The sequence below is a fragment of the Rana temporaria genome, chromosome 3 (genome assembly GCF_905171775.1).
Source record: "Rana temporaria chromosome 3, aRanTem1.1, whole genome shotgun sequence".
Lineage (NCBI taxonomy): Eukaryota > Metazoa > Chordata > Amphibia > Anura > Ranidae > Rana > Rana temporaria.
The window spans coordinates 70,879,864-70,907,724 of NC_053491.1; the positions used below are offsets into that span (position 1 = coordinate 70,879,864).

At 45.7% G+C, this 27,861-nt stretch overlaps 1 protein-coding gene across 1 annotated transcript in view; it reads right to left on the reverse strand.

Moving 5' to 3' along the window:
- DNAAF4 (dynein axonemal assembly factor 4) overlaps positions 1-27,861 on the reverse strand; it is a 60,820-nt gene that overhangs the window by 6,258 nt on the left and 26,701 nt on the right. Inside the window, exons 6-8 of the mRNA XM_040342729.1 lie at positions 26,512-26,621; positions 15,428-15,581; positions 1,641-1,746 (exon numbers count right to left, since the gene is read on the reverse strand). Of these exons, the coding sequence (XP_040198663.1) occupies positions 1,641-1,746; positions 15,428-15,581; positions 26,512-26,621 (370 nt within the window). The remainder of the gene's footprint in view (positions 1-1,640; positions 1,747-15,427; positions 15,582-26,511; positions 26,622-27,861) is intronic.

Genomic DNA, 27,861 nt, shown 5'->3' on the forward strand with positions numbered 1-27,861 from the left:
CCCCTTAAATCTATGCCCCTGCTCAGTCTTAGCGCTCGGAATGTGGCACATGAGCTGTACTTTGAAGATCTCTGCTATAACCCATATGATCAAGCACACAAACGTTGGTACCTAAAGCAACTCTTCTTTTGGACAAATATTTTTCTTATTTGCCTTGTTCTGTCCTGAATATCCTTATGCAGGTTTCTAAAAATGTAACTGATGAGAAAGAAACACAGAAAGCTGCCTCTTTGCCTTTTTGCCACTTATAGGCACGTCCATTAAGCCTAGTAACAAATCTGGCCCTTTATATGGCTATTGAATGTGAAAACAAATCTGATAAAGCATTATCACAGTAAGCCCAGCCCCCACACAGTTAGAATCACTCCCTAGGACACACTTAACCCCTTCCCCTGCATTTTTATAGCACTGATCGTTGTATAAATGACAATGGTCCAAAAATAGTGTCAAAAGTGTCCAATGTGTCCGCCATAATGTCGCAGTCACGCTGATCGTGGCATTACTAGTAAAAAAATATTATTAAAAATGCCATAAAACTAAACCCCTATTTTGTAGACGCTATAACGTTTGCGCAAACGAATCAACAAATGCTTATTGTGATTTTTTTTTACCAAAAATATTTATAAGAATACGTATCGGCCTAAATTGACGCCCTATTTTTGTTTATAGCGCAAAAAATATTAAAACTGCAGAGTGATGCCGTGTACACACGGTCGTTTTTTGTCTTGTAAAAAAACATTGTTTTTTCTCATGAAAAAAACGACGTTGCCTACACACCATTTTTCAAAAAGGTTCTAGCAAAGTGCGGTTACGTTCAGCACATACGGCGGTACTCTGTTCCATTCAAGCTTGCGTCATAACTTGCTTCTGAGCATGCGCAGGTTTAAAAACTTTGTTGTAAACAACATAAAAAATTTAAGCATGTTCAAAAAAATTTTTTGTCGTTTTTCAGAAGACATAAAACAACGTTTTCCCCACACACGGTCATTTTAAATGACGTTTTTAAAAATGTCGTTTTTTTTTCATCACAAAAAAAAACGTGTGTATAAGGATGAGCTCCAGCGTGTTCGCATAGTACACGTGCAGAGCCCGCATGGCGCTGTGCTAATCACAGCCAGGGAGACATTTCCCGATGCTCGGCTGCAGAGATCGGGAAATGTCTCCCTGGCTGTGATTAGCGCAGCGCCGTGCAGATTTTTCTGCACGTGTACTATGCCAACACGCTGGAGCTCATCCTTACTGCAGAGGTGATCAAATACCACTAAAAGAAAGCTCTATTTGTGAGAAAAAACAACGTCAATTTTGTTTGGGAGCCACGTCGCACGATATCGCAAATGTCAGTTAAAGCGACGCAGTGCCGAATCGCAAAAAGTGCTCTGGTCATTTGGCAGCCAAATCCTCCAAGGCTGAAGTGGCTAATAATCTCTCAATGTATGTTTGTAGACATTGCTGTGTGTATGGCCCCATTAATTACTATAGTGCCGAGTTTAGATGAATACAAAACAATACAGTGAATGCATCTAAGTGCAGTGCATTAGAAACACATGTCAATGAATCCTTATGAATAAACCATCAATTTACATCAGCTGCAGTCAATGCCATTAGATCTTTGCATCTGAGACAATATGAAGAATCCATACCTTGCACGTAGAGTTCTAGCTCACAAAAGGCAGTTCCACGCCTGACATAAGCCTTGAGTCTGGCAGAAGCATTGTTTGGAACAGGTGGCGTCAGTAGCTCCAGGGCCTAAAATAATTCACATCAATAAGAAGTTCATTAACAAAATCAAATGACAATTATGGTAGAAATAGAAAGTTTCCTAGAGAATGACTTGGTTTATAAAAAAAGTCACAGTGCTAAAAAGATGCAAATCCTGAAAAACCGCTCACTCATAATTATATGACATTTGCTCCTCGATACCCTCATATGTTATCTCACATTTATGATTTGTAACATAAAAAGCTAAAGTTCAAATTTGGTGACAATCTAATAAAACACAAAGGGCCAGATCCACGTACCTTGGCGTAAATATAAGCGGGCGTAACGTATCTCAGATACACTACGCCGCCGTAACTTAGTGCGGAGGTTTCTTATCCACAAAGAATTTGTGCCGTAAGTTACGGCCGCGTAGTGTAAATGTGTCGGCGTAAGGGCGCGGAATTCAAATGACAAAGATGTGGGCGTGTTTTATGTTAATTCAACTTGACCCCACGTAAATTACGTTTTTTTTTAACGGCGCATGCACCGTCCGTGGGGGTATCCCAGTGCGCATGCTCGAAATCACGTTGCAAATAGTCAATGCTTTCGTGAACGTCATTTAAGCAAAGCCCTATTCGCAAACGTTTTCCGCAAACAACGGAAAATTCGACGCTGGCCCGACGTTCATACTTAACATTGCGTACGCCTCATAGACCCAGGGGTAACGTTACGCCGAAAAAAGTCTTGCGTAAACTACCAGTGTAAATATGCACCTAAGATCCGACACGTACTAAGACGTACGCCAGTCGGATCTAGCCCCCATTCAGGTGGATACAAAACAAAGATACGCCGGAGCATCCTAGAAGTTACGCGGCGTATCAATAGATACGCCGACGTAACTTCTTTGTGGATCTGGCCCAAAGTCTAATCAAAAAACTTTTCTAGGAATAAAGCTATCATTCCAGCATTATGCAAATACCAGGTTTTAACCACTTCAATACCGGGTGGTATTGAATTGCAATTACCCTTTTTACTGCCCAGGCCAATTTTCAGCTTTCAGCGCTGTCACACTTTGAATGACAAATTGCGTGGTCATGCAACGCTGTACCCAAACTAAATGTTTATCATTTTGTTCACACAGCTAGAGCTTTTTTTCGGTGGTATTTAATCACCACAGGGTTTTTTTTTATTATTTCTTGCTAAATAAACGAAAAAAGACGGAAACATTGAAAAAGAAAAAAAAAGGATTTTTGTACTCACCGTAAAATCCATTTCTCTGAGTTCATAGACGGACACAGCCTTCATTGACCTTAGGGTTATGCTTCTTCCTACCAGGAGATTTAGGCAGAATTCTACAGCACTTAAGGTGTTAAAAACTTTCCTTCATGCCGCTCCTCCCAGGGGGCATGGCTCCCCCAGGCATAACCCACACCCTGCTTTAGCAGCCTCAGTTCGTAACAAGCAGTACAAACAAAGGAGGGGTGGGTGCTGTGTCCGTCTATGAACTCAGAGAAATGGATTTTACGGTGAGTACAAAAATCCTTTTTTCTCTTTCGTTCATAGACGGACACAGCCTTCATTGACCTTAGGGACGTCCCCAAGCAGTGTCAAAAAATTCGAGGGGTGGGAAAAATAACACAGCAAAAACAGGTTACACTCCAAACAAAAACCGGAGTTACTCAACGGAGGAACTCCAACCTTAAACTGCCGCCTGTAACACCCTGCGGTTGAAGGAGGCATCAGAAGATGCACTCACATCCACCATATAAAACTTTGAAAAAGCGTGGACCGACGACCAGGTCGCAGCCTTACACACCTGTAACACAGAGGCTTGGTGTCGGAAAGCCCAAGAGGCCCCGATCGCCCTGGTCGAATGCGCCATGACCCGAAAGGGGGGCGCCCGCCCCTCAGGGCATAGGCCTGAAGCACAACCTATCGGATCCACCTGGAAATGGTGGCCGACGAGACTGCCAGGCCCTTACTGGGACCGGACACAGACACGAACAGCGAGTCCGACTTCCGGAACGGAGCTGTCGCCGACAAGTAAACTCGAAGGGCCCGAACCACATCCAGAGAATGTAAAGAGGCCTCCTTCGGGTTCTTCGGCTGAGGACATAAGGATGGAAGAACAATGTCCACATCCAAGTGAAAAGCCGAAACGACCTTAGGGAGAAAAAACGGCTGCGGCCGCAGCACCACCTCATCCTTACGGATGACCAAGCAGGGAGCCTTGCAAGACAAGGCCGCCAGAACAGACAGACACCCCTCTGATCGAGGTAATTGCTACCAGAAATAAAATCACCTTTTGTGACAATAAACAAAAAACCTCCCGAATGTCCTCAAAGGGAGCATCCCGAAGCACTGAAAGGACTAAATTCAAGTCCCATGGGGGTAATGGAGGGCGCACCGGAGGGGCCACCTGCCAGACCCCCTGACCCAACGCACGCATCGAGGAGTGCAATGCCAAGGGTCGCTGCAAGTAAAAACAGCCAGAGCAGAAATCTGGCTCCTAACCGTACGTAAGGCGAGAGCCTGAACCACTCCCTGCTGCAAAGACAGCAGAATCCTGAACACAACGCATGTACGAGAGTGCCAGTTCATCTCCCCACACACAGAGAAGTAGGCCTTCCATGTATGAGGAAAAAACCTACGTGAGGTAGACTTCCGTGCAGGCAGCACGGTAGAGACCACCAAGCCCAATAGGCCTCGGTCCTTAAGCACCTGGCTCTCAACAGCCACGCCGCTAAGGCCGGTGGCTGTGAAACAGGGTGGAAGATCGGACCCTGTAACAGAAAATCAATTCCCAGGGGAAGACGCTAGGGGGCGTCTGCCAGCAGACGCACCTGGTCCGCGTACCAGAAGCGACGCGGCCAATCTGGGGCAATCAGGACCGATAGAATCCCTACAGTTTCTACTCTGCGCAGCAGGCGAGGAAGAAGCTTCCGAGGAGGGAAGGTGTAAAGTAGGCGACAGCGACCCCAAGGAGCCATCAACGCGCCTGACGCGTCCGCCCACGGGTCCTTAAACCTGGCCACGAACCGTGGCACCTACCGATAGAGACGGGACGCTAGAAGGTCCACGTCCGGAGTGCCCCACTTTCGGCACAGACCCCGAAACACCTGCGGGTGGAGATACCACTCTCCTTGGCCCAGTGCAGTGCGACTTAGGTAGTCGGCTAGCCAATTCCGTATTCCCGGAATGTACCCAGCCGATAGAGCCGGAACGGACCCTTTGGCCCACCGAAAAGGATGCGCGCGACCCCCGTCGCTGCAACAGAACTCCGTGTGCCTCCCTGATAATCAACCTACGCCACGGACGTGGTGTTATCGGACAGGATCCTGACCGGTCAGGCCTGTAGATCCAGGGACCACCTGGCAAGGCAAAGCTTGATTGCTCGGAGCTCCAGAACGTTGATCAGTAAGCAGGACTCCACCTGAGTCCAGTGCCCCTGGGCTGACTGGGTGCCCCAAGCGCCCCTCCCCAACCGGAGAGGCTGGCATCCGTTGTGACCACTGTCCAGTGGCCTGCAGAAAAATGACTTTCCGGCCCGAAGCACCGGAAACGCCAGCCACCACACCAGGGGAGACATGATCAGATGACTAAACTGAATCTGGTAATCCAGAGATGACGGAAGCTAGTCCCATCGTGACAGCAGTTCCCTCCGTAGTACCCTGGCGTGAAATTGGGCATACGGAACCGCCTCGAAAGAGGCTACCAACTGACCCAGAACCTTCCTGCAGAATCGCAGAGATGACCGCTTCTGGGTCGGCAACTGCTGCACAGCAGATAGCAGAGTCTGAAGTTTTTCCGCTAGGAGAAAAACACTCCCGCCCCGGAGGAATCCAGGACCAGTCCCAGGTATCCCTGAGACGGAATCAACCCTGATTTCAGGACAATCCAGAAACCAGCCGAACACTCGGAGAGCCTGACACGTGATAGGCACGGCTCTACCAATGCAGAGCTCGAAGAAGCTCGTAGGAGAATGTCATCCAGACATCCCATTATAACAAACCCCCGCTGTCACAGCCGGGCCAGTATCGGGATGAGCACCTTGGCGAAAACCCGCCGAATGGGAAGGACACCATTGAAAATGGCCCCCCCCGACCGCAAAGCACAGAATCTCCGGTGGTTTGAGGATATGCAGGTACACGTTCATGACATCCAAGGATGCCAGAAAATCCCCCTGATGAAGTGCCGCTATTACCAAGCGAATCGACACCACCTTGACAAAACAAAACGAGGGACTTGAGGCCCAGGATCGACCGGGCCCCATCCTCCGTGGGGACACAAACAGAATGGAGTAAAACCCCGAGACCGTTCCAACGAGGGAACTGGCACAATCACTCCCCTGACCAGAAGATCCTGGACAGCCCCCGACGGAGTCAACCGGCGAACCGGAGGAGGCCAGAAGCCGGAGGGAAAAAACCTGTTTGGCAGACAAGAGAGAAACTCAATCTTGTACCCCAAGGAAAAAACACTTTGCAATGCGAAGCCAGTCTCCCACCCGAGACACGGGCGGGAGCAGACCTTCAGGCGGAAGCAGGTATGTCCGCAGACTTGTTAGGCATGCGGTATCAGGTGCGCTGCTACCCCGCAGCGGGGATTCAAGCACCATGTAGACCTACCCCCACCGCACAGGGCGAGCGAAAAAACGCTCGGAGGTAGGCAAGGAGGGTCCTTGTACAGGGCGAGGTCCCTAGCCCTTCCCAGACTGTGGGAACAGCATGCGCTTACCACCCGTGGCATCCTCAATGATGCCAGTCAGGGAAGACCCAAAAGGACCGTTCACCCTTAACGGCCATCACCAAGGCCACCTTAGAGGTCCTTCTTCCAGCTCCTGCAGCAGGAGCTTCGCCATTTAAGTCGGGGCCTGACCAGGGCCCCGGCCAGAGCCGGCCTCACCGCCGAACCCACCACCGTAAATAGGGAGCGGGCCACGGCCTCCACTCTCCTATCAGCGGGATCCTGAAATGCAGGAGCCCCTTCCACAGGCAACGTGGTGGCCATGCGCAGTCTGGGTCCACTGGCGGAGGAGAGACCTACTTTTTTTTTTTTTTTTTTTAAAGCCCCCCTCAAGGGGGTAACAGGTTGCAAAGTTTTTTGACAAACTTTTTGCGGTGCATCCCATTCCTTGTATAACATATTGTCCAAATAAGGAACACAAGGAAACCCTTCAGCGGTGCGTGGTAGTGTGCTGGTACTGACACGGAGGTGTCTCCGCCACATCCTCAATTCTTAGAGTCTCACGCACCGCAGAAACAAGAGCTCCAACAAATTCTTGCCAGCAACTGACTGCAGCAGAGTCATCCTCACTATCCATAAGGGTTAAACCCGCAGCCTCTGACATAACAGAACCAGAAAAAAACAGCGATTCTGTGTCATCCCCAGAAGCAGGCTTCAGGGAGGGGGCGCTTTTTTACCCCCCATCCGGGCACTAGCTGCTTCAAACCTGGCAAGAAACCCAGGACAGCCAACATAACAGATGTGGCAGGGGGAGGGGCGTTAAGGGTTAACTCAGGCATAGCTTGAGTTCCATAGTGTCAGCGCTGAGTCACCCACCCTGCAAGGCAGGACAAAAAAAAACCCACTGGTCACCTCCTTGCTGCTATTGCAGAGCATGGGGGCCCCCGGTATTCACCACCCCACCCAGCTGCAGAGGGAGCTGAAAAAAACCTCAGGTGTGCTCTGATGTGCTTGTTATAATGTGTCTTCACCTCATGGAAGATTCACAGCGTTTCACAGCACTAAAAACTGGTAAAAGAGACCAGAGGCTGTGATGAGTCATCTCAGGGAAGAATCACATCGTTACCAAGGAGATTTCCAAGATGGCCACCATCTGAGGTAAAAATTACCTCATAGAACACAGCAGCACTGGCTGTGCTTTGTCTGTCACATTTAGAAAAGAATCACAGCGTTACCAAGGAGATTTCCAAGACGGCCGCTGTCTGAGGTAAAAATTACCTCATAGAACACAGCAGCACTGGCTGTGCTTTGTCTGTCACTGTGCTTTGTCACCTCAGAAAAGAATCACAGCGTTACCAAGGAGATTTCCAAGATGGCCGCTGTCTGAGGTAAAAATTACCTCATAGAACACAGCAGCACACAGCAGCACCCCCCAGAGTAACAACACAGTCCCCCTAACAACACACGGGCTCTGGTGGTAACGAAGAAAACCCAGGAGGCCCCCCTTCACAGCCACTACCCAGTCAGGGGAAGGAGGGAGAGGAAGGGGAGAGAGGAAAGCAGGGCGGACCCTCAGTCGACCTCCCCAGGGAAACCACCAGCCAGACCACTTACCTGAGTAAGGGGCCACTACTTACCTGTCCTGCGACTACCCGGCTGGAGGTATCCCAGACAGAACCAACGTCCGTAAACGGCATGGCTGTCGGCCAGACACACTGCGACAAAGCCATAGAGACCGGTCATATGTGTGCCCTAGAACCGAAGTTCCCCGGCCGCCCCTGGAGCAATGGGGCCTGTCGTGGACGTCCCAAAGCTGAGCTGAGGGCCGGCACACGCTCGAAGGCCGAACATGGGGGGACTACAAGGGTCGAGGACCCAGCCTGTCACCCAGTCGGCTGTTGATAGAAGAATCGCAGGATTCAAAATGCAGGAACAAAACAATAAAAAAGCGAGAAAAATCGCCAGAAAAAAACTCCAGAGTCCAGGAACTCCAGAGAGAGCCTTGACCTCCTGTCGTTAGGCAGAAAACAAACTGAGGCTGAGGCTGCTAAAGCAGGGTGTGGGTTATGCCTGGGGGAGCCACGCCCCCTGGGAGGAGCGGCATGAAGGAAAGTTTTTAACACCTTAAGTGCTGTAGAATTCTGCCTCCTGGTAGGAAGAAGCATAACCCTAAGGTCAATGAAGGCTGTGTCCGTCTATGAACGAAAGAGAAAACATGTTTTTTTGAGTTTCTGTTTACATTTTGCAAATAAGTAATTGTTCTTTATAAATCTAGTCCAAAATGTATTCGGTTACATTTCTTTGGTGAAAATAACCCAAATCTGTATATATTATTTAGTCTGTGTGAAAGTTATATAGTCCACAAACTATGGGATATATCTGAAGATTTATCAATCCTGATGTACTGACGGCCTAAAGCCCCATTCGTTTTCCTGCAGGTTTTTCTCTTCAGGTTTACCAAAACCATCTAATATGAGGTCAAACCTTAAAGGAGTTGTAAAGTAAAACATTTTTTCACCGTAATGCAATCTATGCATTAAGGTGAAAAAACATCTAATGCTGCCCCCCCCCCCCCCGAGCCCCCGTTATACTTACCTGACCCCTCGAAAGTCCTGTGCTCGGTCCCAAGATCCTCTTCGCCGCTTGGCCTGGCCGTTGATTGGCTAGAGCGGATTGATTGAGAGCAGCGCAGCCATTGGCTGGCGCTGCTGTCAATCACATCCAGTGACGTGGCGTGCCGAGGGGCGGGGACGAGTGATACAGTGAGCGGCTATGGCCACTTGCTGTATCACGGGAGCGCGCCCGCAATTACTCACCACCATGCGAGCTCTCTCGCATTACTGTGGTCAGAACTTGCGGGGAGGACCAGAGACAGCCGCCGAGGGACCCCAGAAGAGGAGGATCGGGGCCACTCTGTGCAAAACGAACTGCACAGTGGAGGTAAGTATAACATGTTTGTTATTTTAAAGGAAAAAAAAATTCCTTTACTAACCCTTTAAGAGTTTCAATTCGTATGCAATCAGGCAGGCCCTTGCACTACATGGTTTTGGTAAACCTGAAGAGAAAAACCTGCAGGAAAACCAATAGTGTGTATGGGGCTTTACTCATTTCTTGAGTCCATAAAATGCCAGGACAGTACAAAGCTGGCCTGCTCGATCCTTCGGTGTTGGGAATGCCCTTGCAACGTCCTGCCATTTAGTAGGGTTGTCCTGATACCGATACTAGTATCGGTATCGGGACCGATACCGAGTATTTGCGCTAGTACTTGTACTCGCGCAAATACTCCTGATGCCTGATAGAATACTTTTTTTTTCCCGAGTGCGGGTGGAGAGTGGGTGGAGTGCGGGTGGAGAGGGGGTGGAGAGCGGAGCAGCAGTCCTCATATGGGGGAGAGGAGAGCTGCTGCCGCTGCCGCCTTAGACAAAGCAAAGTCAATCCCCCCCGCCGCTGCCGACATCTAGTTACTATGCGCTGGGGAACACAACAGCTGTCATTTGCATTTGAATAGCTGTGTGTTTCCCCGCCGCGCCGTCATGTATAGCCCCTCCCCCTTGCCTGGGCACTTTGATACGACGGGTGACCTGTCTATCAAAGTTTCTGGGCAAGGGGGAGGGGCTATACATGACGGCGCGGGAACACACAGCTATTCAAATGCAAATGAAAGCTGTTGTGTAACCCCAGCGCATAGTAACTAGATGTCGGCAGTGGCGGGGGGAGGGGGGGGGGGATTGACTTGGCTTTGTCTTAGGGGACACAAGGCTGCATTAGGGACATGGCTGAATTTCGGGACACAAGGCTGCATTAGGGACATGGCTGAATTTAAGGTAACACAAGGCTGCATTAGGGACATGGCTGAATTTAGGGACACAAGGCTGCATTAGGGACATGGCTGCATTAGGGACATGGCTGCATTAAGGGACATGGCTGCATTAAGGGACATGGCTGCATTAAGGGACATGGCTGAATTAAGGGACATGGCTGCATTTGGGGACACAAGGCTGCATTTGGGGACACAAGGCTGCATTTGGGGACACGTGTCTGCATTTAAAAAAAAGTATCGGTATTCGGTATCTGCACTTGTACTCGGTCCTAAAAAAGTGGTATCAGGACAACCCTACCATTTAGGAAGCATGGAGTGGGGGTTGCTTACTAAAAGTTTTTCTCTTATTCAGACTTTTTTCATTTGTTTTCAAATAAACAAAAAAATTGGTGCGAATATGTGAAAACATAAACGTGTATACAGCTGCAAGAAACACATACACATACCAATGTGTATCAAAATATATTAACACAATTTTGCACTGTATCATCAAATAATCGTAATCAAAAACCTTTAGCAGTGAAAAAAAAAAACTAACAAAATAATGACACAGTTAGGTCACTGTGCCTTTAAATTAAAGCCAACTGTGTCCATAACCATATGTGCGAAAATTAAAAATCCATCAGTGCCATGTTAACTTGATCAATAGCTTCCCAGTGAGTTCTTTCAACAACAACAACAACAACAAAAAATCAAACACAAGGCAAAGGAGAGAAAGAAGGAAGGAGAAAAAAAACAAAAACAAAACAAAAAACAAACACAAGGAAAAATTAAAGGAGGTCTTGTGAATGCTCAGTACATCCCAATTAATGTCAGCCACAATCTGGTCACACAGCTCAGCATAGGTCCAGTATGCAGAGAGAATGAATAGAAACCACACAGCTCACCAACAGGCTGAGCTTGAGCCTATCCTCTTAACCACTTGCCGTCGCCGCACCGTCATAATACGTCCACAAGGTGGCTCTCCTAGGCGAGATCACGTATTATGACGTCCTACCTTTTAGCCGCCACTAGGGGCGCACGCGCGCCGCCGGAGGCGCGCGCACGCGCCCCCCGCTCGCCCCCGACTCCCGTGCGTGTGCCCGGCGGGCGCGATCGCCGCCGGGCACACGCGATCGCTCGGTACAGAGCGGGGAACGGGAGCTGTGTGTGTAAACACACAGCTCTCGTTCCTGTCAGCAGGGGAAATGCTTTTCTTCGGTTCATACACTGTATGAACCGAGGATCAGTGTTTCCCCTAGTGAGGCCCCCCCCCCCCCCCCACAGTAAGAACACACCCAGGCATACTTAACCCCTTCCCCGCCCCCTAGTGTTAACCCCTTCACTGCCAGTGGCATTTTTATAGTAATCTAATGCATTTTTATAGCACTGATCGCTATAAAAATGCCAATGGTCCCAAAAATGTGTCAAAAATGTCCGAAGTGTCCGCCATAATGTCGCAATACCAAAAAAAAAAATCGCTGATCGCCGCCATTACTAGTAAAAAAAATATTAATAAAAATGCCATAAAAATACCCCCTATTTTGTAAACGCTATAACTTTTGCGCAAACCAATCAATAAACGCTTATTGCGATTTTTTTTTTACGAAAAATATGTAGAAGAATACGTATCGGCCTAAACTGAGGAAAAATAATGTTTTTTTATATATTTTTGGGGGATATTTATTACAGCAAAAAGTAAAAAATATTCATTTTTTTCAAAATTGTCGTTCTATTTTTGTTTATAGCGCAAAAAATAAAAACCGCAGAGGTGATCAAATACCACCAAAAGAAAGCTCTATTTGTGGGAAAAAAAGGACGCCAATTTTGTTTGGGAGCCACGTCGCACGACCGCGCAATTGTCTGTTAAAGCGACGCAGTCCCGAATCGCAAAAAGTACTCTGGTCTTTGGGCAGCAATATGGTCCGGGGGGTAAGTGGTTAAGAACGTTTCTTTAGATGAAACATGTTGGTGCAGGGCATATTTCCCAATTCACATTTTTGAGAAGCTTACGCGTTTGTTCTAAGCAAGTACCTTCCTTTCAGATAATAAATACTTCTGGCAGTTTTACACTATGAAGCATTTATGATCTTTTGCAAAGAATGGATGGAAAAAACAAAGCTCACCAACATGGAAAATGACTCAGCACCGGCAAAAAACATCATAAATGCTCCATAGTGTAAAACCACCAACATTTTTTATATACTGAAAGGAAGGTACTCACTTAGAACAAATGTGTAAGCTCTTCACAAATTACAGACACACCACCGGCGGTCAGGTGGTGTGATTAAGTCAGCATAAGCCCCATCACAACGCGTTTCGTCTGAACAGACGTCCTTAAGGGGTTTAGCTTTAGCTCGGCTGAGCCATTTTCCCTGTTGGTGAGCTTTGTGGTTTCTATCCATTCTTTCTGCATACTGGACATATGCTGGGCTGTGTGACCAGATTGTGGCTGACATTACCCGGGATGTACTGAGCATTCACAACCCCTCCTATAATTTGGGGTCTTGTGCTTTGGTAAGATGCAGATTTTTTTTGAATGGTGGTGGAACTCACTGGGAAGATATTGATCAATTTAACATGGCACTGCTGGATTTTTATGAATTGTTTATTTGTGCACATATAGTTATGGACTCATAGTGGACTTTAAATTAAAAAACACCAATTTATTTTTTATTAGTGTAGCACTACCCCCGAAGGAACTGCTGGATATTTTTGGGCGGCATGTTACCTTTATTTCCTCGCTGTCCAGGGTACTAAATGAGAGCTGAAAAAGTTCAAAGTCCACACTTTGCACTTCTTTTTCTAAGATTTATTTGCTTAACTTGGTAAAAGAATAAAATAAGTGAATGAAGAGGTGGAAGGGTAACAGGTAGATAGGTTCAGGTGCGTAGTTTCAATCCGGAAACACTCCTGCTTCCAGTGACACAGCTCTCGTCGCCACTCCAGCCAGAGTGGGCCCTGCGCACCCGGACAGGTTTCTCCCACTAGCCCAGCAGCCGGGGTGACACACGGAAAATGGTACAGTCTCTGCCACAGACCTTCTCACAGATGGAGACAATTTTCGGTCCAGAATCCTCACAGTACAGGATTCAGCACCCGGATCTCTCCAGAGTAACTTCTTGTAGAATGGTGATGCATGTAGAATGCATGTGCCTCCACTGTGGGGACGCTCATTGTTTAGTGTTAGGACCACAGATTACAGGGTGCCTTGGCGCGGCTCTGTGGCTCACGCATGCGTCTGCAAATGCGTGCGGACAAAACCCCTGTTTTTAACGCATACTGTTAGACAGGTTAATTTGGTTGTTCTGCAGGCTGGTCGGCAAGGAGGCTTGGTTTTTCCCTGGGCATTCCCCAGGTTTTGTTGTTAACTTCTTGTAGAACTTGAAACTGACAGGCGATCACCATCAAGCCTTTCAGTAAACGGTGCATCCTTCGATGAAGTTCAAGGCCTCTCTTGAGACACCAGCCTCATGCTCGGTCCTCTCCAAGATAGGTCCCTCATCAAGTGGCTTCCTCCCTCAGGACGGACAGCACAGGATCTCCTTCCAATGCGTAGACCCAATCTGCCTACTGGGCCTACTCAGAAGATCACAACCCGGACCAACGTGGTCCCGGAGCCAGGATTACAGGAACACTTACCCCTGGCCAGGAGGACCACACAGGGGGGTGATGGGACGACAGACTCAGGATCGACGACTCCAGTCCAGTGACGTCTGTCCCTTAAGTGCCCCTCCCCAGCATGCACAGCGGGACGATCAACCCCACCGATTGGCTGCCGAGGGGAAATACTCAAATCACCCTGACCTAGCTTCTGCCACCCTTGGCCTGAAGTAACAACCACACTCCAGGCGAACAATAGTGGTCACTCACAGCACAGCCATGGCTGGAACAGAAGCCAAATTTGCTCAAAATCACACGTCTGAGTAAACTAACTCTCAGACTTTCATCTAAATTTACAGCAGCGCCAGCTCAAAAAGGAGCAAGCCGCTACATTTCACATTGATATCATACAAGAGGTTAAAATATGAGCTCTGGTGTACATCTAGCGAGAGAAGTATTGGCTTGATTCTGGATAATATACATTAAAGGCTAATATTTACACCATCTGATGCATAGAAGTACCACAATGCATTTCGACCTTTAAGGTCTTCGGTCTTCTTCAGGGGGTTCGTACTTCTCTACAAATACATCGAAAGAAAAGTGTTTCAACAACATATCATATCTCGAAGTGCGAACCCCCTGAAAAAAACCGAAACCCTTAAGCCGATGGACTGTTTTCATCGGACAAACCGATCGTGTGTGGGCCCCATCGGTCTTTTTTCCCATCGGTGTTAAAAAATAGAACATGTTTTACATTTTTCCTATGGATAAAAAAACGATAGAAAAATCTGATCGTCTGTGTGGAACTCCATCGGAGAAAAATCCACGCATGCTCAGAATCAAGTCGACGCATGCTCGAAAGCATTGAACTACATTTTTTCGGCTCGTCGTAGTGTTGTACGTCACCGCGTTTTGGCACGGTTGGATTTTTGACTGATGGTGTGTAGGCAAGACTGATGAAAGTCAGCTTCATTGGATATCTGACAAAAAAATCCATCGATTAGATTCCATCAGATATCCAATCGTGTGTACAGGGCTTTAAAGGTCGAAATGCATTGGGGTACTTCTATGTAAATATGTTTTATAAATGTATTAGCCTTTGATGTATATTATTCCGAATCAAGCCAATACTTCTCTCGCTAGATGTACACCAGAGCTCATATTTTAACCTCTTGTATGATATCAATGTGAAATCCTTTTTGCTAATAAAAATACATTTGTGTTTTTTAACACCTACATTGACTAATTTTCTTTTGCTGCTAAAAAAACCAGCGGGGAATCCTCCATGTCTCTCCAAATCCTGTAACTGGGGTGCGCAGCCTTTCAATGACTCTCACATATGTGATGTTCATTGATATATATTCTTTAAAATATAAATTGGTAGTACCTGTATTTATTTTAAAGCTAGAGGCGATATGTAAAGAAACATTTGTAATAAAATCATTAGCAAATAACCAAACAAGCAGACACACTCTTCAAAGATTGGAATGCAATCCATAATACAGCAGAATAAAATAAATTTTTTGAAGGTCATGAAAAGTTCAGGCTACCGACTGTTTTGTGCTCATACAATAGTTCCGCATTTTCCCTGCTGTGCGCAATAAACACACATTGAGAACTACGCAGTGTGTCGCCTAGGTTTACCTTGGAGGCATCCTCAATGGTTTTATGAAGGTTCCTTAATTTAAGATGGCAGGCTGATCGATTAAGGTACAGTCCTGGGATCTTGCCATTTATTCGTATCCCCAGGTTCAGAGCGTCCACAGCTGCAAGATAATCACCGGCAACAAACAACTTACTGTAGACAAAAGAAGCAAAAAGAAAGAAAAATGTATAGAAATTACCGGTAATTAGTCAATTTGTAAACTCCAAAATTGCAGTAGACACGGATAACCTTTCAAAATTGTTTACTGAATTTGTACCTCACAGAAATGGTTACTATAAGATTTATTAATTGTGAGCCAAGTTTGAATATCTGAAATCACTGAAGGCAAATTTACCTTTGACATGATATACTTGGTAATTTACAACCAACGTTTTTAAAACTACACAGGTTCACTAATAGGGAATTTGGTGACTTGACCGATGTTGTTGAAAGTACTTCAAAATTTTGTTTGCTTTTAACATTCAATTTTGGAAGGGATGCAATTTTCTAAAGAAAAAACACATGCACATGAAATTTGTTTGAAAATACTGCTGACTTTTAATTTATGGACACAATCCAGGGCACCAGTGATGTCGGCACCCGAAGCCGATCTGTCCTTCGGCTCCCGGGTGGAGGCGCCGCCATCTTTGGTAAGGGAATCAGGAAGTGAAGCCTTGAGCCATGACTAAGCACTAATTGTGTGTGAAACGCGTCGGTTGTCCCCTTATGTGACTGTATCTTTGGATGTACATGTCTTACTTTTATCAATAAAGACAACTTCCTCAAGTTTATCCGAAATGCGGCTGTCCATCGATTTCCATGTTTTCCATGTTTGCCTAGTGCATTGCCAGCAACTCCTGGGAGGTTCCTCCAATTGTCTGCTAAAGATCCACCTGGAGCGGTGACTCCCTTCCCTTGCGGCTTGACTTCTTGTTTCCTTACTGCACAAGTCGCGCTGTGCATTCTCACTGGTTCCTTCTGTCTCCTGGGACCCATGTGTCTCCCAGAAGACAGCGGGGGGGGGGGGCAGAGGAGGGGCCTGACATGGCGTAAATTGCAGTGGATACTGCAGCGATCTATGCCTGGAAGTGGGAGCAAATACCTGGATTCGACCGGTATCTCCCCCCCCCCCCAAAAGGTGCCAAATGTGACAGCGGAGGGGGGAATTCGAAAAGCAGAAGTTCCATTTTTGGGTGGAACTCCGCTTTAATATCATGAATGAATAGAAAAGAAGGGTGAGTTGGACTTTCAAGGTGCTTATAGTATTAACCCCCTGGAAAAAAAAATATATGTACAACTTTTAAAACTTCATATTTTTAATACAAACACATAGTAAAAAGAGGACTATTGCCTCCTCAAGAGGATAAAAATAGCAATGATTGGCTGTCAGATTGTACATAATCAGGTAGCCGCAATACATCTACCCGACTAGTATATTACAACAATCAGCTTATACATAACCATAATCTGCTTATTCAATGGGGAAGATGGAAGTATGAATGTGGGGAGATGTATTGTTCCAATGTGTTTTGGGGGATGATCCTAAAAAGGGATGGCGATTCGGATGGTGCTATTTGCTACTGCTACTTTATTTTACCTATCTGACAATCCCATGATGTACTTGTCATGTGATTTTTAATGTTTGCTGTGTTTTATTCTAGAGTGTTGTCTAATAAGCTTCTTATGGAAAGCCCCTGAGGAAAGGACTCTTTACAGGTCCTGAAACGTGTCGGGCAATGTATCTGGAGATAATTACATTTCAATCAGCTCTGTTATACCATTTTTATTGTATGGTGATGTATGCACCAATATTTAACAATGTATAATAACATTTTCTAACTAATCTGTGTACTCAGTTGCCGTTAACATATAGCAGAATGATGCCAGCAAAGTGGTTGTGTAATCCTGACAGGATGTCATATGACGTGATCAGGATAACACAGCCGGGGCGCGCCCGCGAGGGCATGCAGCGCAGTGATCAGAGATGCCTTGTGTTGGTCTGACACACTGCATTTGTGATCGTGGTATGTAGCCTCTGACAGAAGCTTCTTACCAAGTGATCATCTGTGACCAATCACAGCTGATCATTAAGTGAACCAGGAAGTGCCGGTAAAAGTCTTTCCTTGGTTCACGCTGACAGCTAAGGCCGATCATCAGCAGGCTCGCCCTGTCAAAGGGTGGGGTCTGTGCTGATAATCAGCACATTGATTATCAGCACAGCCCCATCAAAAGGTGCCTAACAGCTGCCAATCAGTGCCCAACACTTGCCAGCCTGTCCCCATAATAAACGCATGTCAGTGCCCACAACAGTGCCAATCAGTGCCCCATCAGTAATGCTTGTCAGTGCCCCAATCAGTGCCACTCAGTAATGCCTGTCAGTAGCTCCTCATCAGTGCTGCCTATACAGTGCCACCTACCTTTTTTTTAATTATCTGTATTTTTTTGTTTATAGTGCAAAAATTAAAAACCGCAGAGGTGATCAAATACCACCAAAAGAAAGCTCTATTTGTGGGAAGAAAATTATAAAAATGTAGTTTGTGTACAGTGTTGCATGACCGCGCAATTGTCATTCAAAGTGTGCGAGGGCTGAAAGATAAAAATTGTTCTGGGCAGGAAGGGTGGAAAGTGCCTGGTATTGAAGTGGTTAAAATCCCAGTGGGTACCTACTTCTATTGTTAGCAATATTTGGGATGTTGGCATCAACCTGGGTTTATTTAAATGGGATTCTAAATTTCTGAAGTAAGGGTTAATAGCGCCCGTATTGTGCCACTGCCGAAGCGCTTTGCAGCGCTGCCCATTCATTTTATTTGGCAAGGCGTTTTGTGAGTGGTGTATACACCACTCCCGCACCGCCCCAAAGATGCTGCTTACACTGGGGTGGCTTGAGAGGTGCTTTTCAGGCGCTAAAACACCAAAAAAGCACCTCCGTGTGAAAGGAGTCTGAGTCTTATCTAACTAGCAGAGTAGCAGGAGACCTTCTCACCAGTGTCTCATGCTACCCTGCACCTGAGTGGCAGTTGAAGCTGTAACGGTTTCTGTTGACCCAAGCCTCAATCTTCATTTCATGACCACTCTTCAGTGTCAACTGGCTGATTCAATATTTGCTACCCGTCCTCAATTTAGGGACACTTCTGTGAGAAGACGCTCGAGTATTACTGAAGGGATGCGGGACTTTTCCGCAATGGAGAAGAAATCTATACTTGTTGTATTGGCTGAAATCCTAATGCTCTTTATGCTGGCACCACTATTAGATAGTGAATTCGGGACACCAGCAGTGTTGGAAGACGATTTCACCAACATGGAAAATAACACAGCAGTAATGGAGGAGTTTTTTGCCAACATTGCAGATAACACAGCAGAGATTGAAGGGCGCACTACAACTTGTGAGCTTTACAAGTTCACAGCTGAAACCATTCATCATATACTCCTTACAGTAGCAATCTATTATGGACAACCCTTCTGGGATAGATAATGGCGAATCTATGCTCAATATGGAGGAGACGACATATACAAAAAGGTATGAATGGTCATATGTTTAGATTTTTCAACCTTTAATCTGTTATTTACACCTCTAACTTACTGTTATGCCGGGTACAGACGAGAGGATTGATCCGCGGATACGGTCCGCCGGACCGTATCCGCGGATAAATCCTCTCGGGGATTTCCGCGGATTTGGATCCGATGGAGTGTACTCACCATCGGATCGAAATCCGCGCCGAAATCCCATCGCGATGACGTGTCGCGCCGCTGTCATACAAGGATACACACGCATGCGTCGAATCATTACGACGCATGCGAGGGAGGGAATCGGACGGATCAATCCGGTGAGTCTGTACAGACCACCGGATCGATCCGCTGAAGCCGATTCCAGCGGATAGATTTCTTAGCATGCTAAGAAATTTTTATCTGCTGGAAATCGGTCGGCCCGAAAAAAATCAGCGGAAAAAGATCCGCTGGGTTGTACACACCAGCGGATCTATCCGCTGGAACTGATCCGCAGATCAATTCCAGCGGATAGATCCTCTCGTGTGTACGGGGCCTTAGATGTCTAACAGCAATTTATACTATATTCTATACTATACTATTAGCTAGATTCAGAGAGAGTTACGGCGGCGTATCAGTAGATACGCAGTCGTAACTCTGAATCTACGCCGTCATAAATTTAAGCGTATTCTGGAAAACAGATACGCTTAAATTAGGCTAAGATACGAGCGGCGCAAGTCTCCTACGCCATCGTATCTTAGGGTGCATATTTACGCTGGCCGCTAGGTGGCGTTTCCGTTGATTTTGGCGTAGAATATGCAAAAGAGCTAGATACGCCGATTCTGAAACGTACGTGCGCCCGGCGCATTTTTTTACGTCGTTTACGTAAGGCTTTTTCCGGCGTAAAGTTAGTCGAACAAAAAGCTGGCCTAGCCAATGTTAAGTATGGACGTCGTTCCCGCGTCGAATTTTTAAATTTTTACGTCGTTTGCGCAAGTCGTCCGTGAATGGGGCTGGACGTAATTTACGTTCACGTCGAAACCAATATGTCCTTGCGGCGTACTTTGGAGCAATGCACACTGGGATATGTCCACGGACGGCGCATGTGCCGCTCGTTAAAAATGCCAATCACGTCAGGTCACGAATCATTTACATAAAACACGCCCCCCTGTTCCTTATTTGAATTAGGCGCACTTAGGCCCACCCATTTACGCTTTGTGAATACAGCACTTGCCTCTCTGACTTACGGGTCAAAATTAAGCCGCCCTACCTGAATCCAGCTATATATTTACTTAAAGTAGGCCTAAAGTGAAAAGCTAAGGTGTAGAACTATAGGTAAAATTACTTTTTTTTTTTTCCATTTTAAATAGAGCAAGAAGGGTTATAACCATGTCCGTTTTTTTACTGCCATCTGTATCCCATTGTGGAAATTTCCCTTCATGTCCTGTCCCATAGCCAAACAGAAAGTGAGACGAAGTCCCTGCAAATTAAGGAAAACTAAAAGGCAAAACTCTTTTTTTTTTTACCTTTGGATAGAGTGAAGAGGGATTAGGACACTTGTCAGTTTTTATTGCCGTCTATGCCCCTCCTTAAAGGGGAGTTCCGGCCCCCAATCCCCAAAAATGAAACCTTACCAGCTACAAACACTGTAGCTGCTGACTTTTACTATTAGGGAACTTACCTTTCCGAGCATCCAGTGTTGTCCTCACCCAAGCCGATTCTCACAGGTGCTGGAGCCTCCACCTTGCGACTTCACAGCTGGTTTCTACTGCATTTGTGCAAATCGCACTGCACTTTGTGAATTAGCTGTGGGGGAGGGGGGGGGGAAGGAGGAGGGGGCCAAACTTTCGGCATACTTCCCCACAGCAAGGTAAGCCGGAAGTAAGAGCGGGTACCTGTCAAATCCAGGTACCTGGTCACCCCCCCCCCCCTCCAACAAAAGTTGGCAAATGTAGCAGCGGATGGGGAGGAGGAGGCAGACGAGCAGAGCTTGCCCTTTTGGGTGAAGCTCCGCTTTAGGGAGATTTGGGAGATTTGTCTTGTTTACCGTTATCACTAAAAGCGAAATAAAAACAAAAACAAATTTCACAAATTGGGTTGTCCCCAGAAAAGTAATAGAGGGGAAATCTTCCCATTGGGTTCACTAGTTCTGGTGACCTGGGGGTCCCCAAGGAATTCTCTTAATTTGCAGGGGATTTCCTCTCACTTCCTGTTTTGGCTTTGGGCCTGGAAGTGAAGCGAAATCTCCGCAATGAGACACAGATGGCAAAAAAATCGGACATGGGGTATATTCTTGCTCTATTCAAAATGAAAAAATAAAAGTTTTGCCTATAGTTCTTGTGACGGATCTCGGATACCCCAAATGGACCTGTGTCTCCTGTCCTCCAAACGCACCCGCAGTCTGCATACTTGCCATAATCAGCCCTTAACCCCTCAATCACGAGACAAGCCACACGGGTGTTGAGGGTTAAACATGCAGAGCAAAAACTCTTAAGTACCAAACATACACTTTTAAACACAATTCGGGACACTCCCCTTAGCCTTGTCATAGAGGGGTTGGGGACAAGGAAGAACCAATGGAAACTCAAGACTTGTATATTCAAACAACTACAGTTGAAACACACCAAGGGATTATGATAAGCAGGTAGCCCTCCTTACACATTTATTTTCTTTCACTTTCACTTTCAATGGTAAACAGAACAAATGGAGAGGGTGAATCTCTTGAATTGGGCCATAAATACAGCAATACAAATAGACTGCGGTTCTGATCCCTCTGTACTCTATCCAAAACTGAAATAATTTAACAATCTTGCTGGGTGAATAAATGCAAAGTAAATATACTGCTAAAATGTGTACCTTCTTGGAAATAATATCAGGCTACCTTCTGTGCTGGCCATTAACATAGCTTTCAAGTGGAACTAAAGTTCTGCAAAGGATATACTTCCCTGCCTGCTCACTGTCTTGCTGTCTTCTATGGCATGTAAAGAGAGTTGTGCATGTGCAGTTCACCTTAAACCACCGGCACAGTTTCTGTGTGTCAAGATGACTGACTCCTGTGCATGCGCAGGAGTAACGTCACCCCGTGCCAGCCAATGACAATGTACAAAGACTGGCACCCAGCAGTAGATGCCAGTGTTCCGTCAGAATCGGTGACCTGTCAGATTAGGTAGTGGAAGTGACGTTCCGTCAGCTGCACATGCGTCCACCAGTACCAGGTTTGCTAATCTGACAGAATATCTGCAGTAAGAAGAAGGCGGCAGTGGCGGATAGCTTACTACACCCAGCTACGTCTTGAATTCACTGTAATTTTAGCAATAAAACGAGTATATATAAATATAGAGGGCCAGATTCACATAGGTTAGCGGATCTTTAGATCCGCGTAACTTATCTGATTTAAGATTAGCCGCCGCAAGTTTTTGAGACAAGTGGGTAATTCACAAAACACTTATCTCAAAACTTGCGGCGGCGTATCGTAAATCTCCCGGCGGAATTCAAATTCCGCGGCTAGGGGGAGTGTACTATTAAAATCAGGCGCGTTCCCGCGCCGATCGAACAGCGCATGTGTCGTCCGGAAATTTTCCCAGCGTGCATTGCTCCAAATGATGTCGCAAGGACGTCATTGGTTTCGACATTTACGTAAATTACGTCCATCCGTATGCGCAAACGATGTAAAAAAATTAAAATTTAGTCGCGGGAACGACGGCCATACTTAACATTGGCTGCGCCTCATAGACCCAGGGATAACTCTCCGCCGGAAAAAGCCGAACGCAAACGTCGTAAAAAAAAAGCGCCGGGCGGTCGCTCTTTTCTGAATCGGCGTATCTCCTCATTTGCATATTCGTCGCGTAAATAAACCGAAACGCCACCTAGCGGCTGGCCTGGAATTGCAGCCTAAGATCCGACGGTGTAACACAGTTACACCTGTCGGATCTTAGGCATATCTATGCGTAACTGATTCTATGAATCAGGCGCATAGATACGACTGGCACAATTTAGAGATACGACGGCGTATCAGGAGATACGACGGTGTATCAGGAGATACACCGTCGTATCTCTATGTGAATCTGGCCCAGTATGTTGACATCTGTGATGGTGTTTGGCTGTTACATTGTGAAAGAAGCTGGATGCCAGTAGTAGGAAGTTGGGGGAGGCCATGTTGGTACACCCCGCACTGCTCAGCGCTAAAACTTTAGCCTTTCAAATTTTAACATCCAAACAGCATCACAGATGTCAATATACTATATTTATTTATATACGCTCACTTTATTGCTAAAATTACTGTAAAATTCAAGACGTAGCTGGGTGTAGTAAGATGTCCACTGCCTTCTTCTGACTGCAAGCTAAAGCTTAGCAAATCTAGTGAATTTTGACTTTTATCACAAGCTAGTAAAAACAGCATTTTTGCTTGCGCATCATTAGATGATACAGTAGATGTCAGCAGAGCTTCACTTCATCCACTAAGCTCTGGAGCGAATTCTCTCGCAAAATGAACAGCCTATTTGCCTTTAGTAAATCAACCGAGAGGCCTATGAGCAGCAGGATGCAGAAGTGTGGAAATAATACTGTGAAATGACGTTGGCAAAGTTGCCAGTAAAGTATTTAATTTGTCAATATTACCAGCCAAGCCAAGTGTGCTGGCTGCTATTAGGAAGTGTTTAGGGAGAAAGACCCCCCAAACTCTCCCTTACATTAGTGGATGAGATAATGAGACTAATACTGATACTCTCTATTGATGTTTAGGGCTTCCTTTGTATTTTCTTCAGCTGAAGATGAAGACCAATCTACCACAAGCTGAATATTCAACTCACTTTGAAGAACGTTCAGACTGGCATTTCATGTTGCTTACGTTTTTGTCTGTTCTAAAAAAAATGTTCAATGATAAAAAAGACTAAATTGCTTATTTTATTTATTTATTTTATTTATTTTATTTCATTTATTGAATTTAATTTATTAAACAACACTTTGAGCAATTATATTATTTACTTGTTTCCTATCTTGGGAAGCCTGCCTTTTTCATTGCACATGAGCTTTAAGCACTTTAGCCCCGGAAAGGATTTGCCCTCTTAATGACCACGCCATTTTTTTGCGATACGGCAATGCGTCGCTTTAAATGGCAATTGCGCGGTTGTGCGACGATGTACCCAAACAAAATTGACATCCTTCTTTTCCCACAAATAGAGCTTTCTATTGGTGGTATTTGATCACCTCTGCGGTTTAAATTTTGTTGCGCTATAAACAACAAATAGCGAAAATTTTGAAAAAAATTATTAAATTTTTTTTACTTTCTGCTAGAATATATAACCAAAAATAAATAATTATATAAATTTAATCAGTTTAGGCTATATATATTCTTCTACATATTTTGGTAAAAAAAAAAAAAAAAAAAAAATATATCGCAATAGGCGTATATTGATTGGTTTTTGCGCAAAAGTAATCGGGCCGGATTCAGGTAGATCGGTGCATTTTTAGGCGGGCGACGTAAAGCAGAGAGGCAAGCACCCAATTCACAATGCAAATGCTCTCAACGTTGCGCCGGCGTAACGTAAATTCGTCGGCGTAAGCACGCCTAATTCAAAGTAGGTGGAAAGTGGGCGTGATCCATTTAAATGAAGCGTGACCCCATGCAAATGATGGTCCGAACGAATGGCGCATGCTTGGAATCACGTCGAATATACTCCCTAAGATATGACGGCTCAATGCCTACGACGTGAACGTAACCTACGCCCAGCCCCATTCACGTACTACTACGTAAACAACGTAAAATACGACGGCTGTTCCCTGGTCCATACCTTAACATGACTTACACCTGCTTTATGTGGCTTAACTTTACGCCGGACGTACGACTTACATAAACCACGTATATTAATGTGCCGGGCACAGGTACGTTCGTGAATCGGGGTATCTCACTCATTTGCATATTTGCAATGAGGCAGCCAGCGTAAATATGCACCCAAGATACGCCGGCATAGGAAACTTACGTTGGTCGGAGGAAGCCTATTTTCAGGCGTATCTAGTTCTATGGGCACGGCGCATAGATACGACGGCGCACATTTACACTTACGTGGCGCATCTGTAGATACGCCGAAGTAAGTGCTACGAGAATCCGGGCCATCGTGTCTACAAACTATGGGATAGATTTAGGGTCTTTTATTTATATTTATTGTTTTTACTAGTAATGGCGGCGATCTGCGATTTTTAGCGGGACTGAGACATTGCGGTGGACAAATCTGACCCCAAATTACACTTTTTGGGGACCAGTGACATTATTACTTTGATCAGTGCTATAAAAATGCACTAATTAATGTAAAAATTACACTGGCAGTGAAGGGATTAACACTAGGAGGTGATCAAGGGGTTAAGCGTGTTCCACGGCAACGTGGGCGGCCCTGCCAGTTAAATGCTTCCACGCATGCGTCGAAGTCATTCGACGCATGCGAGGGATGGCGGGCGCTCGGACATGTACGGTAGGTCTGTACAGACGACCGAACATGTCCGAGCGGGCAGGATTTCAGCAGGCTGTTTTAAAACAAGTCCAGAAATATTTGCCCGCTGGGAAAAGGCCCGGCAGGCAAATGTTTGCTGGAATCCTGCCCGCTCGGGCCTACACACGACCGAACATGTCTGCTGAAACTGGTCCGCGGACCAGCTTCAGCAGACATGTTCGGTCGTCTGTACGGGGCCTAAGGCCTTGTACACACGACCGAACATGTCCGCTGAAACTAGTCCAGTTTCCGCGGACATGTCCGACCGTGTGTAGAGCCTACCGGACAGTTTTCCGCCCTAGCCGACAGGTTTCCAGCGGACAAAAGTTTCTTAGCATGCTAAGAAACTTGTCCGCTGGAAGCCTGTCCGTCGGACATGTCCGATTGTTAGTACGACTCATCGGACATGTCCGCTGGCCCGAAATCCCGCGCATGCGTCGAATTGATTCGACGCATGCATGGAAGCATTGAACTCCCGTGTCAGAGAACGTCGGTGTCTTCTACGTCACCGCGTTCTCTGTCCGCGGGGATTTTGGTCTGATGGTGTGTTCACACATCAGACCAAAAGATCCCAGCAGACATGTCCGATGAAAACGGTCCGCTGACCGTTTTCATCGGACATGTCTGCTCGTGTGTACAAGGCCTAAAGGACACAGGCCATTTTCTGTCCTACGTGTGTAAAACATTTTCTGTTCGCAGCAACTATTGAGATTCTTGAAGTCATTTATGAATGAAAAACGTATAAAGCGCGGCGCATGCGAACTGAATCGCTTCTGGATCGCTTATAAAGTGCAGCATGGGAAATAGATGAAATCACATGGCTAGTTGGTACTGGTAACCAATTTTTATACAAGAGCCAAGCTGGGCTGAATGCAAAATGGCTTCCATAGGTAACCTTGTGTGTAAGCCCTTAGTAATCACCGCTCATCTAGTGAAACTAGACTGCATAAAGCCAGTAGCTGACTTGTTGCTATGAGAAAGATAATTCCATCTATTTCACCAAATATTTCTCAAAGCACAGAATTAGTTACTCTCTAACTTTCTATATGTCACTTTTCAGGAATTTTTCATACGTCTCGCTTTCATGCATTTCATGGAAAACTGTATAATTGACGTACTTTGCTTTGTCCTTCAGCCATTCAGGGTTTTTTTCTTCTTCCTTTAAGTCTTGAATCTCAAGGCTCTCCGTGTTAATGGCTCTGCGCGCTGCTGCCTGCTTCTGCAACCACTATAATACAAATCAGAAAATGACCATGGCGTGATCTTTCACAGACAACATTCTTTTTTTGTATTCAAAGTTCTCCACTTCAAAAAGAACAACTTTTAATAGACATCTTGAGTTTACAGAAAAGTCAGAGATAAGCCAGAGATTCAAGGCTTATTGTATTATGTCTGGTGACAATCTATGAAGGAGCTTTGTGAGCAGTATGGACCAAATGTGTCTACAGAGCTCAACAGAAAAAACTTCCATAACTACCAGCCTGTTTTATTCTGCCAACAATCCCATAAATACATTTGCTGCAATATAAGTTATTTATTGATTATGTATGAGAAGGATTTAGATTTTGTTGGAATTTTTGGAGACTTGGTTTAACAGATTGGCTGGTATCTATTCAGGGGTATTCCCTATATTGGAGATATGGAGGGTAGAAAAGGGGGAGGGGTATGCCTGTATATCAAAAATTAAATACAAGTGAATGTGAGGGGTGACATCACTAATAGAACTAGGGAGGAGGTGGAATCCTTATGGTTAGAGCTTCAAAAGAGAGGAAACCAAAAGGAATGCAATACTGGGAGTATGTTATAGACCCCCCAACCAGAGGGAGGCAGATCTCCTAGCACAGTTTGGAATGGTGGCAAGGATGGGAAGTTTCATTATAATAGGGGATTTTAATTATCCAGACAAAGACTGGGCGCAAGGAACCGCACATTCAGCTAAGGCTCACCTTTTCCTAAATGTATTGCAGGACAATTTTTTGGGTCAAATGATAAATGCACCAACAAGAAACAATGCGTTACTAGACCTACTGATTACCAACAATACAGACCTGATCGTGGATGCGGAAATACGGGGCAATTTAGAAAACAGCGACCACAGGTCAATTAGTTTTAGCATAAATCACACAAATAGGAAACACAAGGATAATATAAAGACACTGAATTTCAAAAGAGCCAACTTGCTAAACTGCACTCCTTGCTACAAGATTTTAAATGGGATACAATCCTAGGAACAAATAACATGGAGGAAAAGTGAGAGTGCTTTAAGAGCTTATTGAATAAAAAGGCATTGGCCAGTGCATCTCAAAGGGAAATACATTTAAAAGAGCTAATAAAAGTCCTGGGTGGCTTAACTTCAACGTTAAAATGCATATAAAAGCAAAGGATCATCAGCATTCCAACTTTACAAAGAATGTAATAAGAAATGTTAGGGTGTGGTCTGCCGGCATTAACCAAAGGGTGAGTACATG